Below are 15770 nucleotides of genomic sequence, written 5' to 3'. Positions count from 1 at the left end.
TAAACTCAATAACCTCAAGATCAACAAGAGTCGCCATGTTTTATTTGCTATCTAGTAAAACTGGCCAGTTACTAGACAGTTACTGGATATTATACTAGCCAGTTCCTAGCTTAAGTCTAGTTAAACTAGCCAGTTACTGGCCAGATACTTGATAACGTTTCTACTAGGGTCGTCATGTGAGTATTCTCCCTCAGAATTTTCTACGATCTGAGGATAACGACGAGCAGGAAAAAATTGACGTATTATATATATATATATATATATATATATATATATATATATATATATATATATATATATATATATATATATATCAGGCAAACTTCACAGAAAAAAAGGAAATCTTGAAACAAGAAATAAAATGTCTTCGAAATTTTTTTCTTAAACCAAGCAAAATTTCTTACTTTATTGAAGTAAAAAAATTATTTGGATCAAGAAATTATTTCCTTCGCGGAAGACATAATTTTCTTGGTCTAAAACATAAATTCTTTAAACCAAGAAAAAAATTTCTTGGTCCCAAAAATTTTTTTTTTGGTTCGAGAAGATTTTTTTTTCAATTCAACAAATTTTTTTTTTGGCTGAAAATTGTTACGTTTTTAAGTCAAGAAAAAATATCTTGAGCTGAAACGAAAAAGTTTTTGAACCATGAAAAATAATGTTTTAAACCAAGAACAAACTTTCTTGGCCCAAGAAAGTTTGTTCTTGGTTTAAAGCATTATTTTCTCGGGCCAAGAAAGTTTGTTTTTAACTCGAGAAATTTGTTTCTTGTCTAAAGACTGTTACCTTATCGAGTCAAGAAGCAATGTCTTGAGCTAAAAAAAAAAGTTTTTGGACTAAGAAAAAAAATTTTTTAAACCAAGAAGAAACTTTCTTGGGCCAAGAATTTTTTCATTTGTCGCAAGCAAAAAAAAAATTTTCAGCCAAGAAATTAATTTCTTTAATTAAGCAAATAAATCTATCGAGCTAAAAAAATTTGTTTTTTTTTTGTTTCATTTTTTTAATGAACAATTTTTTTTTTGTTTAAATATTACAAACAATGCTGTGAAGCAAATAAATACTGTATCAGAAAGCATTTATAAGGGATGGGGGCAAGTTTCGCAATAAGCTAAATATTTAAACAAATTGAGAAAAAACAATTATCGCTTAATCGAGGAATCGAACCCAGATCGATTCGGCGTCACGCGAGAGCTTTACCAACTAAGCCATCCCAGCCTTTGCTAGGCTACGTTTACTTTGCCCACATATACTGAACCACACTGGCTTATGGTCAGTCACATTTTTAAATCCTAAACCCAGAATTAATATTACAAATGTTATCGCCAATAATTTAGAAACATGTTAGTTTTGACATTTTACCAAAATACTGAACGGATTGTATGAATCATTCATAAATGAATTTCGACATAAATATAAAAAAGTTAAAAAAAAAAAAAACAAATTAATTACAAAAAAAATTGAGAAATTATTCAATATTATATAATTACATTAATCAATTAATTTATTATAATAATATAATTTGGTTATTTAATTTTTAATTTATTTAAAATAAAAAGGTGAACCCAAATTCCATTTGCTGCGCTAGTGTGAGAAAGAGAGAGAGTGGGGAGCATTCATTCCTTCGGGTGCGAAGGAGGGAGCACCTATGAGTGAGAATCCAAGAGAAAACTTTCTTGGCTTGAGACTCTAGTAATCTTGGTTTGAGATTTTTCGTGTGATTGGTCAGAGAAAGTACACTATGCTCAAACCAAGAGTTTAAATTTCTTGAATCAACTCCCTTTATTTTTAGTTCGAGTTCGTACCGTTTATTGTTTCAAAACATCATAGTTCTTTAATTAAGTGTATAACTTTCTCGAACTAAATATTTTTATTTCTTGGTTTAAGTAAGTAACATACTCAGATTAAGAAAAATTATTATTAAACTAATAACTGCAAGTTTTTAAAACAAGTAATTCTATTATTGGACCAAGTATGAAATATGTATTGGCTTAAGAATTTTTTTTCTTAATTGAAGATTTAAAATTCAAGAAATTATTTCACTTCTTTCAAGAAATTTTCGGTTTTCATTCCACTCGCTGAAAAAGTTCTTGGTTGAAGAAAAATTTTCTTGAGTCAAGAATTTTTTTTTTCTGTGTTGAAACGGTCCAATAATGTGGAAATTTTCCTTTTAATAGAGTAAAAATTACAATCGCTTAATCCTATGAACTACATTATAAGTAAAATGACTTTGAGTTTTAGAGTACCACACAAAAGCATTCACTAAACTTTACCATTTGATTTAGTAAAAAATCTATCTTAGAATAAAACTTTCCCTAAGACTGCTACTGAATTTTTACTAATCCAGATTGTAAAAATTGTCTCCTTGTGTGTAATAATAAATTTTTTTTCCAACATAGGGGAGGGAGGGGCAAAAGGGGGTACTTAAGGAAATACCAAGTTTCCGAGGACTCAAATACGCTAAATCTGTTTTTTTTTAATGATATTCAAAGTAAATAAAAGAAATTTTCAGTTACCGTTGAAAAAAAAAATTTTTCATTTCTGCGGGCAAAGTGGGATACCCCCTAAAAAAGGTAAAAAAAAAAAATTTCTGGATTTTAAACGAATTTGATTAAGTTGAATTTTTTTTTAAGTAATTTACATGAAGAAAAATTTTATTTTACATGTTTATTGGATACAAAAAAAGAAAAAATAGTAGTTTTAATAGTTTTTATCATAAAACAAACGTCATTAATATTTTTCAATTGACAATTGATTTTTGAAAAAGTTTATCAAAAAAAATTTTAAGTAACGCTTAATTATATTTACAGAAGTGATTTTGGAATGTTTAAAAACCATTTAAAATATAAAATTTTTTTTTATCAAATTTTGGGGGTACCCCGTTTTGCCTACCCTACCTCCTTTTGCCCCCCCTTCCCATATATATATATATATATATATATATATATATATATATATATATATATATACATATATATATATACATATTGTCGGAATTTATCTGTATATTATTTAAGTATATGTCTCAATACCAATTTAAAATCCACCATCTTTTTTTTTTTACCACTGTGGGATTCGTACCTACGCCTTGCGAGTATTTTAGTTAAAGTGCAAGCATGCTAACTACTCTCGGCTACGGGTACCCTTCCAATATCTCGAAGTATATGCCAAATATACTTTAGACTTAAATTGTGGGCAATATTAAAGATATGAAAATATATATAAAAACACAAAATAGAAAGTAAGAAAATTTTTCAAAATTATTTACATTTATAAGACTCAAAAATTATTTGTTGAATTGACAAAAAGAAATTAAATTTCTCGTAATAAGTACTGCACGGAGAAAAAAATCTGGTAATATTCGTTAATTTTCAAATAAAAATTACTATTTCGCCGAGGCAAACTTGAAACGGTCCAATAATGTGGAAATTTTCCTTTTGAATGAGTAAAAATTATAATCGCTTAATCCTATGAATTACTAAATTATAAGTAAAATTACTTTCAGTTTTAGAGTACAAAACTAAAGCATTCAATAAAATTTACCATTTGATTTAGTAAAAAATCTATCTTAGAATAAAACTTTCACTGAGACTGCTATTGAATTTTTACTAATCCAGATAGTAAAAATTGTCTCCTTGTGTGTAATAATAAATTTTTTTTCCAACATATATATATATATATATACATACAGTCGGAATTTATCTGTATATATATTTATGTATATATCTCAATACCAATTTAAAATCCACCATCTTTTTTTTTTTTTACCACTGTGGGATTCGAACCTACGCCTTCCGAATATTCCAGTTTAAGTGCAAGCATGCTAACCACTCGGCTACAGGTACCCTTCCAATATCTCAAAGTATATGCCAAATATAAATAAAATACAATGACCTCTATATTATATCTTACGCATTAAAAGTCACAATGGCAAATAGTAATTTTTACCCGCTAAGTAGCAATTCACGTTATCGATGTTTTAAAAACTGCAATACTTTAACAAAATTTATTTGATATTATAATTTTTAGAATACCTGAGTTCTTTTTACAATGTTTTCAGTAATAGTTTTAAAATGTTATAAAATAAAATTAATAATCTTACAAATTGTAATAATCGGGATATAAATGAATAATTTTTGCGAAATTCATGTAAACATAACTTGAGTCATGAGTGACTTTTCTGTTGTTTCCAAATGAAAATCACTATCTACTCTATACTAATATTTTTTATTTTATCTACTGAATTTTATGGAATAGATAAAAAGAAATATAAGTTTTATAGTAATTTATTTTTAATGAATTGTAATATTCAATTTATACACTTACAAATGTTTTTAACGAAGAATTGTAATATTATCAAAGAGATTTTTGAATATTGTTATTTCCAGAACGATCGTTGTAAAATAATTATGGATTATTACCATTCTTTATTCAATTTTTGCTAATCTGTATTATAACTTTTACAAATCGTAAAATTTACAATACTGATTGTAAGAATCAACAAAAAAATGTAATTTTCCATTGATAATAGTAATTTTTGGTTTGGGATTGTAAATTTCTCTTAGGAAAGTAATTTTTATTTGACGACTATAATTATTAGCTAATTTTGAGCTGCGCTTTTTTCCGTGTGTTCTTTCGACGCAAGAATTTTCGTATGCTCCAACTAAGAAAAAAAAGTTGATTAAACCAAGAGAAAAATTTCTTGGGAGAAAAAATATACATAAAGAAAACGGCAATAGGAGTAGTTCGGTGCTCGTCACTATATAGCGCATAACATTTGTAGTGTCCCTTGTAAGAAACTTATTCCAAAGTTATAAATGAAAATTTTAAGAACGATTCTGGCAGATTATTCCAAATAAAAAAAAAAAAATGGCACTGGTTATTGAAAGAACTGTGGAAAAATTCCTGGCCACATTTTCAAGTTTTCCTGCGAGTTATTCGATGAGGATCGAAAATCCGCCGTTAGAAAGATGGTACCATTTTCGATGAGTAAAATCTCGGATGGGAAGGTACGAATAATGATAACAACGTCCTTCTCATCCGAGATCGTCACAGAGTTCAAAATATATCTACAGACGACAGACGGTAATTATTTTAAGAAAAAATATGGGACTATAGGTAGCCATAATATAAATTTTGAAGATTTTCTTGACCTCAACGACCCAGGTGTTGCCAAATATATACCTGGGGGTGAGCTAAAATTCAGGATTGAATTAAAAGAGAAGAAAGGATAAATTGACAAATTGATGAATATTTTAAAATGATTTATAAATGACGATAAATGAATAATAAAAATGAAAGAAAATGGAAATAAATAAATAATAAATTACTTTTCTATTCAATTTATTTTCTTTATATTATTTCCTACGTAGGAGAAATATTATACCTCATTAGCCATCTAGTGGCGATATTAGAACTAAATAAAATGTATATGCTCGAAATATGTATGAGTATCGAAAAAACTAAATTAGCAATTGATTCAAAATTAAGAAGAAGTAAAATTTCTTAAATCTTCATACATTATTAAATGTAATATAATTATCGTATCGTTTTAAAAGCAAAAATGGATACATGGGTCATTAAATGATTTTAACCAATTTGTATCTTAACATTTCTTTATTGTAAATTAACAAGTCAAAAATTTCCTGTTCATTTTTAGAATGTGAAAATTAAACTCGACTCAAATATTTATATAAAAAATAATGAAGTTTGAAAAATCCAAATGAGCATGCCTCAAACGCGTGTGTCATACACGAATTATTTAGATTCAATGTTTACGTTACGATTTGTTAATTTTTTCATAAAGACTCCTATACTTTTTTATTTTTTATTTTTTCTTACAGCTGTATCCAACCTCTTAAAAACTAGAAATTTGAACTATGTGCTGCGCGTGCGCTTTTATTTTCACCAATCAGAAATCGGAGGCCGCAAGATTTTGAGATATTCCCCGGGAAAAAATGTTTTTATAAAACTTTGTGAAATTTCATAAAATTTTACCAGGCCATTTTCAGTATAAAATTTTATAAAACTTTGTAAAATTTTATAAAAACATTTTTTCCCGGGTAGTCTCATTTTAAATAATTTTTTTCTCATTAATACAATGTTGCTGAATCAAACTTTTAATTTAATTCAAATTATTCTTTAGAATTTCCTCCAGACATTGGTGTATTGTTTTTTCCATAGAGGTGATTTATAAAATCAGTAGAAATGATTAAAGGTAGAAAAAATCCGGTTTTCACGACAAGTCGATTATAGAGGCAATTTCGTAGGTTATTCAATACTCTAAAATAATGCCTCCATGAATATCTCTGTACCACCAATAGTTTAGCCTCCAGACGCTCTCAAAGTCCAATTTTTTTTCAAAAATATGCTTTTAATGCACTTAAAAACGAAACTAATGGTGATAGACAAAAAGTTTAAATGACAACTTTGTCGGTTATTCAATACTCTAAAATAATGTCATTATGACTATCTCTGTACCACCAATAGTTTAGCTTCCAGACGCTCTTAAACTTAAAGTTCTCTCGGAATATATTGCGCAAAACAAAATTTTTCGATATATAATAATAATTTATAATAATTACTTTAATTATTTAAAAATATACTATAACAATAAACAAAAGTATTTTATTTTGGTGAATGTGTACAGAAAATATCAAACTTCTGTTTAGAGTCACTCTTTATTTTAACTTATGAGCAATTATCCCTGATTAAAAACTCCGATTGAATCTGATTGAAACTCAATCAGAATTCTATCAGTTTCAATCGGAAACAAATTTTCAATCAGAAATGTTCGGGAGCGTTCGGGGTCTTCGATTGACTTTCAATCGGACTCAATCGGATTCAATCGGAAAAATTTTTTTCTATTTTCTGATTGAATCTAATTGAAATATTTGAATCAGATTCAATCAGAGTCAATCGGAAAAAAATCGAGAGATAAATTATTATTTTCCGAATGAATCCGATTAAAACTGATTGAAATATTTCAATCGAATTCAATCGGAAAATAATCGAAAATTCTAATTATTTTTTTCCAAACCAAAATAAAATATTTTTGTTTATTATTATAGTATACTTTTAAATAATTTAAGTAATTATTATACTTGCGAAAAAATTTTGTTTTGCGCAATATATTCCAAGAAAATTTTAAGTTTAAGAGCGTCTGGAAGCTAAACTATTGCTGGAACAGAGAAAGTCATAATGGCATTATTTTAGAGAATTGAATAACCGACAAAATTGTCATTTAAACTTTTTGTCTATTACCATTAGTTTCGTTTCTAAGTGCGTTACAAGCATATTTTTGAAAAAAATTAGACCTTGAAGCGTCTGGAGGCTAAACTATTTGTGGTACAGAGATATTTTTGGGGGCATTATTTTAGAGTATTGAATAACCTACGAAATTGCCATTTAAACTTTTTGTCTATCACCATTAGTTTCGTTTCTAAGTGCATTAAAATCGAATTCCCACAAAAATCACAATTTGTAACGTGAATTATGATGAAGATATTGCACTTACAGACTCGACTCAATGAACTTTTTTGCAGAGCATTTAGTCTACTATAAGAACGTCAGCATGATATTTCAAAAAAAAAATTTTTTGATGAGATGCGGAAGCAAAAAATTAAAAAAAAAGTTTTCCCGTGTTATTTAAATGGAAAAACTAAAAATTCGTTGAGAGACCTCTAAAAATTAAAATTAAGAGCTCAAATTTGCTGAGAATTTTTTATTTTTCATATGCTACAAGATTTTTGAGTGGGATTTGAAAAAAAAAAATGTTGGTTTAAAATGAATCACCCTAATATCAGATACAAAAAAGCAAAATCCAGAATGAACGGCTTAATTGCATCCAAATAGTATGAGCAAATATGTAAGTCCATTTTAGAGATAATCGGCTCAAGTAAAATTAATTGATGAGGAAAAATTGTTAGATGTCATCGATTACTTTTGATCGAATTTATTTAATTTATATTACTTTCTAAAGATGGAAAAGTATATTAATTGTAAGCCATCGAGCGGTGTCATTGGAGTTACATTTATGAATTAATTTTATCTACAAATTTCATTTATTTGCACTTTTACGTGTGAGACTCTTGTCAAATAGAAATATTTTTCATTATAACAGTGTTTCCTTCTGATGGACCTGCAAGAAAAATATATATGTGAAAATTATATGCAACATATATTGACATATATGTGCGCAAAAAAAAAATATGTCAACTAAATTTTCAGATAAATGTATGAATTAGACCGGGCCAAAAAAATTGACTATTTTTTTTTTTCATAGCTATATCGAAAATATTATTCAAAATGACAAAAAAAAAAATTTCATAAAAGTTTGAGCCCTTAATATTAAGTTTAAGAGGTCTATCATCGCTATTTTTAATTTTAATTCATAATTGCATGCCTTGAGCGCGAAGCGCTGAGGCTATGCTCTATACTCGCCTGAAAATAAAAACTCGATTTCGTCATATTAAATTATTTCTAAATTTATAAATACACTTAAATGATACAAAAAAAATATATTATTACAAAGAAAAATGATTAAACAACAGATTTTTTACATTGTTAAGTCGACTAATTACGATTTTTCTATAAAATATCTGTTTTTAGTGACTTATCGCGTTAAATTCCTCAGGAGTCATGGGCTAGTAAACACTATAACTTCCGAAAAATACAATTTTCCAACTTAATTTTTTTTTTTAATATCTTCGTATAGTTAATGCGAAGACCCCTTTTGAAAATGGCAGCTAAATGTCTTATGGCTTAATTATAATTAATATTTTTAGATAGGCATAACACGACAATTTCTACCCTTTGAGCAGCCATATTACTTATTTTTTTAAATATACATTCATTTCAAGAGTGAACATAGTCAAGATTATGGGTGCCACGACTTGTGCCGAACGGAGGTTACGTAGAAACGCACACTTGCCACAAAAGTAATAGAGTGTACACGGAAAACACGAGATTGAACTGGCTCCCATCTCGGATGGGACTCACTGCCATCTATAAAAAAAAAAACGTTTTGATTGGAATCACTACCATCCAGATGGTAGTGAGTACAATCCGCATGTAACTCAGTCCTATCCAGGATGGTAGCCAGTCCCATCTTACATTTATTTCGTTCAGATGGTGGCCAGTACCACGCGCATGTTTGTGGGTCCACTCTTACATGTGAGTGGCTCCCATGTCAGATGGTAGTGGAACCGATCTGCAGATAGTAGCTATTCCTACGTTACCATGGGATCTAGTACCATCGAAAATGGATGTCACTGCCATCTCAGATTGTACTCGCTACCATCTCGGATAGTACTGACTACCATCTACACATTTTTTTCTCTTAAACTTTTTAAACGCCATCACTATGGAGCCTATATACGTAGTTTTGGAGTTCGTTTGGAACATCTTCTACAGAAGCTGTGCACATGATTGACGCGCTATTGTATTCTTAAAAGTAAGCTCTATATTTGAGTAATCATCATTGGTAATTGATAAATGAAAATTGGACTCATAAAAGATTCTTCAAAAAAAATTTTTTTTTAGCTTTGCAACTGTGTATAACTCCTTAATTATTGTGTATTACTCTAATATAAATAATTTGTAATTATGGTGTTGAGATTAATTTATATATAATTTTTCTATACATAAATTTTTCCCCGGTAAAATAAAGAGTCAGTTGAGATAAGGTTATAAATATAAAAATAACTTAGATTGTTCATATTTTTTATTTATATTTGAATTTATTCAATATACATTACAATATTCATTCAATTATTATTACATTAAAAAAGAGGTATTATATATTTACTACTAAAATTAAACCCAACGTTTAACAATATATTTCGTCGCAGTTATTAATGGAATGAATATTTACTTTTAAAAACAAATGTATTTTTCCAAATACTTTTCCAAAGCGCTGTTGAATTCACTATCAAGAACAGTATAATAATGGCGTGATGCATATGGCGTTTAAAAAGTTTAAGAGAAAAAAATGTGTAGATGGTAGTCAGTACTATCCGAGATGGTAGCGAGTACAATCTGAGATGGCAGTGACATCCATTTTCGATGGTACTAGATCCCATGGTAACGTAGGAATAGCTACTATCTGCAGATCGGTTCCACTACCATCTGACATGGGAGCCACTCACATGTAAGAGTGGACCCACAAACATGCGCGTGGTACTGGCCACCATCTGAACGAAATAAATGTAAGATGGGACTGGCTACCATCCTGGATAGGACTGAGTTACATGCGGATTGTACTCACTACCATCTGGATGGTAGTGATTCCCATCAAAACGTTTTTTTTTTTATAGATGGCAGTGAGTCCCATCCGAGATGGGAGCCAGTTCAATCTCGTGTTTTCCGTGTAGCGACCCGTCCGAATAAACGAAGGACCGACAAAAGTTAGGTTCGAATAAACGTAGGAATGAATAAACGCGGGTAACGCATAACGAGCGGTTAGTATAAACGGAGGAACGAATAACGTGAGATGTGTACAATGAGCGGAACGGTTAATGTGAGGTTTGTAGAAACGGAGGAATGGATAATGAAACGTTTGTATAAACGTAAGAACGGAAAACGAAACATTTGTATAAACGTAGGAACGGACAATGAGACGTTTGAATAAACGCGGGTAACGTATAACGAGAGGTTAGTATAAACGGAGGAACGAATAACGTGAGATGTGCACAATGAGCGGAACGGTAAACGTGAGGTTTGTACAAAGTGACATGTGTATAAAAAATTATTTGACAATACCGACCGTTAAATTGACTGAATTCAGTTGATGTAGTAGATTCCCATGATAATAAAAAATTATGGAACTCGTTCTTAAGGATTTTAATAATCTAATTGTACATGTATTATTTTTTGGTTTAAATTAAAAATTTATAAATTTATTTATTGTTCAAATGATGGTGATTTAATTTTGTAAATATTTAAATTTTATTGATAAGGCTTAAAGTTAAAAAAAATTATATTTAATATTAATTAAATAACAAAGTATTGACCGTAGAAATTATTATGAAAAATTAGACTCAATAAAAAAACTAATTTATGTAATAGTAAAATAATCTAGGATGAAAAACTTGAAAACAATTTTTTTTTTTTTTTTTAAGGAAAATAATTTATTTCTTTTTTTATATATTGATATAAAATTAAAAGTATAATTTATTCATTTTGAATAATTAAATTTAATTCTTGGAAGACTTCCATCCTAAGGTACTCCTCCATTGGTCGAAGAATGATACCTGCAACAGTTTGTAAAATTTTAATTGACATTCTTAATATTTGTAATTTAAAATTATATCGTTTTATTAATGTCATTAACGACATAATATTTATTGATTATTTAGTGAAGATTTACCTCCTATTTCGAAAATTTCTTCCTCGTCGTCTGTTCTACCGTCCATATCATTCAAATTTTCATGTAGATATGTTGGTGTTAGAAAATAACTAGCATAAGCTAGGAAATTCGGTATATCTAAAATGTTGCTATCATATAGTAGCCAAGCATTTTTAATCGCTTCATCTCTTTTTAAGCTCTCGCTCCGGGGATGACGTATAACTGGTTCACCACTCAATAATGATAGGAGCTCTAGATGAGTTACAGCCTGTAAATCTCTCAACTTCTCTGCAACCACAAACATTTTTTATTTCATATTTTTATTTTTTAAATGTAAAATTTTCTTTCTTTTAAGTAATCAATCAGTTGAAAAATATAATATCAAAAAAAAAAATTACAATTGATATTTTATTTTTCAAATTATTAAAATTTCTATAACTCGGAAACTATGGACTTTAACGACTTGACTCATAAGACTTTTTTTTAAGAGAATAAAATTTCCTATAAAATTTCTATTTACATTTTTAGTGTACTTTCATTGGTTTACGTTCTGGAAGCCAATAAAGGTCAATTTCATAAGAAAAGAGACTTCCGCAACGGACACAAGTGAAACAGCTGGAATTACAGCTAAGTAACTATGGGCACTTTTAAAGAACACAAAAGGCCCTACAATTTGCGACCAAAACCGCGTCGATATCATAAAACGCAGCTGAGTATTAGAAAGTTAAAAAAAAAAGTAATTTAATTTACGTGTAATTTTAATGGGAAATCTTTGAAATCAAATGGTAAGTACATAGGATTGGAATTAAGAGCTCAAACTTGGCAGGAATTTTCGTTTCAGCATAAAAAACAATATTTTGCTTGATGAGCAACAAAAAAAATACTTTCGCCGGAAACGAAGCACCCTAATATATATATATATATATTAGGGTGTTTCTTATTTAGGCGATATTTTTTTTCTGTTCTACCTGAAAAATTTAACAATTTATAGAACAAAAAAAATATTCCCGCTTTAAAAAAAATTCAAAGTCAATTAGGGGCTTAACGCACCGAAAAATTCGATTTCCCATTTAAATAACATGGGAACAAAAATTTTTTTTAGTTTGGAATTTTTTACCTCGGCAATGGCTCATTGTAAGAATAAGCCCAGCATACATTTTTGTAGGGAATATAACGCTCTCCAAAAAAAGTCTCTTATCATTTTTTGATAAATCCATCTGTTCAAAAGTTTTTGGACCTCGAAGTCAAGTTAGAGTAAATTTTGAAATCTTTTTACTTTTCCGGCGAAATCATCGGACTTATCATAAAATGCCATGGATTCTTTTTTGTAGACAATTTTATTTCCTACAAATTATCTCTGATAAAGTTTTTTTAAATTCTGCATTGTTTTCTAGTTATTTCTATTTTTATGCCAAGCTCTTAAAGTATATCAGAACACTATTTTTTTAGGAGCTTGGCATTAAAATGGAAATAACTTGAAAACAATGCAGAATTTAAAAAAACTATAAGCGATAATTTGTAGGAAATAAAATTGTCTACAAAAAAGTTTCTATGGCATTTTATGATAAGTCCGATGATTTCGCCGGAAAAGTAATAAGATCTCAAAATTTACTCTAACTTGACTTCGAGGTCTAATAATTTTTGAACAGATGGATTTATCAAAAAATGATAAGAGACTTTTCTTGTAGAGCGTTAAATTCCCTACAAAAATGTATGCTGGGCTTAGACGTACAATGAGCCATTACCGAGGTAAAAAATTCCAAACAAAAAAAATTTTTTTTCCCATGTTATTTCAATGGGAAATCTAATTTTTCGATACGTTAAGCCCCTAATTGACTTTGAATTTTTTTTAAAGCGGGAATATTTTTTTTGTTCTATAAATTGTTAAATTTTTCAGGTAGAACAGAAAAAAAATCTCGCCTAAATATGAAACACCCTAATATATATATATATATATAATAAAGGCTTTATATATTATATTTTTCTCAACCTTAACTTTACTCCTAAACACTGCAGTTGATATTATTGTAGTTTTAAGAATTTTTAATGTAATCGATCAACGATATCATACATGCATTAAAATAATAAACAAAAATAATATTTATAATTACAATAAATATTATTATTATTATTATTATAATTATTATTATTACTTTTATTCTGAAAATCTTGTTATTATACCTGTAAATGTCCATATTTTAGGATGAATTCCAAATCTAAGTTTGTTACGACGGTTACTAGATTCTGAATTATTATTAGTTCGATATTCTTCATTATGTACACTATATCTTATTGGTGGCACTCTAAGCAGCCACTGACGTCTAAAATATTGTATAAACGGTGCAAATATCTGATGAACATCAATGGGCAAGTTTTCGACCAACCAATTAAATGCAGTTAATATATCATGGTGTGGCAATAAAGCTAACGCCAAAAATTTTCGCATTATAATTTGACCTGGTAACCATTCTTTACAAAATTGTAATAAATTGTACTTTTTAAACTTTTTCATCAGTGCCTATATATATAAATATAAAGAAAAAAAAAAATTAAAATAATTTCTTTTATTATACGTTACGATTGAAAAGAATATTCTGTATTAATTTAATATACATTTTTTACTCACCTGACAATAATGAAAGTTACAGCCGACAATTTTAGCTAATGGGAATGCTAAGCGAGTAGCAATTTCCAAAGAACTCTCAAAATCTATAATTATAATTTCAGGTTGGATGTGAGGAGCTAACTGATTTTTAAAATATGTTAGGCCTGCTGTATAAGCTAATGATGACTTCCTGGTCATAAACATCCAACATACTGGTAAAGCCTAAACATGGAAAAGAAAAATTTTATTTATTACGAGATACTTTATTCATGTTTCCTTTTTTTCCCTACTTCACTAAAATAATTATATTATACTATTTGAAATATTATTATCTTTTGCGTTGATATAAGAAATATCATTGGTATCATAAATATAAATACATAAATATTACTGATTCTGTAGCTATTAAACACCTGACACTTTGCATATAAAAACTATAAAAATATTATTTTAATTTATTTTTTTATAATTTTAAATAATTATTTACCGTTATTTTATCAATTTCCAATATAAATATTTCAACAACTATAAATTAAAAAATTTTAACGATTCTTCTTTTTTTGTTTTCGAAAAATTAATTTTTATATAAATTTTGCATTTCAATTATCTAAGTATAAATATATTCATTATTTTCTGTATCATTAGATATTAATTTATTTTATTCATATACTTGTGTTTTGAATTCATATTTTAGTAAGCTTTCAATTTTTAATTTTATTTAGTTATAAATTTTTAGGTACAAATTAGTATTGAATAAAGTATACCGTAAGATTATTATTTTCTCATTAGAAAAAGATGATTTTATCGTTCATAAAATAAGTGGATTAGAACTTCTATTGCTGCTATCAATTATACTTATTGTTTAACAAATTATCAGAGTTATCATCAACTGAATAATATAATAATTAATCTTTTTATACTCAAATTTTTCATTGAGCTTTTTAACGATAAATTCTTACTCTTATTATGTTTTTTAATATTTACCGTATCATCTATTAATCCCATAATAGTGAAAAACTGATAAATTTGTGGCTTTTTGGGTGTAATTTTAAAAGTTGCATCCATGAATAATCTTGTAGGGTTCAACAGTCCCAAAAAGTTTACATTGCCAATAACACTTACAAATGACCCATCAGCAACTGGAATTGTTTGTACACTTAATTCACCATTCTCATAACTTTTTAAATTTTGCCATTCTGGCTGTTGAAGTAGATCCGCATATTCCATAAGATTTCTAGGCGTTAAAGGATGTTCTGGTTGAACTTGTTGACGCCATCGTTGCATTATTGGTTGCATTTTAACCCATGTAATCGTTACGGCAGCCACAGAGTATCTATAAATTTAATTTAATGTTATTAGAAAATTTTTTTTTTACCATTATCATCATTTATAATAATATAAAATAATTATAAAATATAAAAACATTACAATTGGCTAAGATTATCATAAATCAGCCGTAAGGATTGAAATGGACGAGTAATGGCAGCATTATACAAATCTTTTTGAAATTCATGTTGACAGCTTAACAACGGTTTTTTTGCATGGTTATGATCTCTTGATAGCTTTGGTACAGCATTAACCATTTTTCCAATTGCATTACAGCTATATTGTTTATGATCACGGCACTTGATATAACTATATTAATAAAAAAGATATCCCTGATTAAAAAAAATGATTAAAAAGTATTTAGAATGATTTGTTTTTTAATCATTTTAAATACTTTTTAATCCTTCAAATCATTTCTAATCCTGTCTCTTATGGACATTTAACGTGTGAAATCATTTTTAATCATTTTTTTTAATCAGGGATAGAACAGAATTACTA

At 28.1% G+C, this 15770-nt stretch overlaps 1 protein-coding gene across 1 annotated transcript; it reads right to left on the bottom strand.

The window, feature by feature from the left end:
* Positions 1–11132: 11132 nt before the first annotated feature.
* On the bottom strand, positions 11133–15273 carry LOC130669498 (uncharacterized). Its single transcript, XM_057472441.1, has 5 exons — positions 14931–15273; positions 13968–14168; positions 13523–13859; positions 11363–11629; positions 11133–11246 (listed from the first exon to the last, which is right to left on the bottom strand). Exons 1-5 carry the CDS (start codon positions 15240–15242, stop codon positions 11167–11169), a joined length of 1197 nt encoding a protein of 398 aa, XP_057328424.1. The 5' UTR covers positions 15243–15273; the 3' UTR covers positions 11133–11166.
* Positions 15274–15770: the final 497 nt, after the last annotated feature.

This window comes from Microplitis mediator, chromosome 6, assembly GCF_029852145.1.
Source record: "Microplitis mediator isolate UGA2020A chromosome 6, iyMicMedi2.1, whole genome shotgun sequence".
Classification (NCBI taxonomy): Eukaryota; Metazoa; Arthropoda; class Insecta; order Hymenoptera; family Braconidae; genus Microplitis; species Microplitis mediator.
The sequence above is the reverse complement of the archived record's forward strand: the minus strand, read 5'-3'. Positions and strand labels throughout refer to the sequence as shown.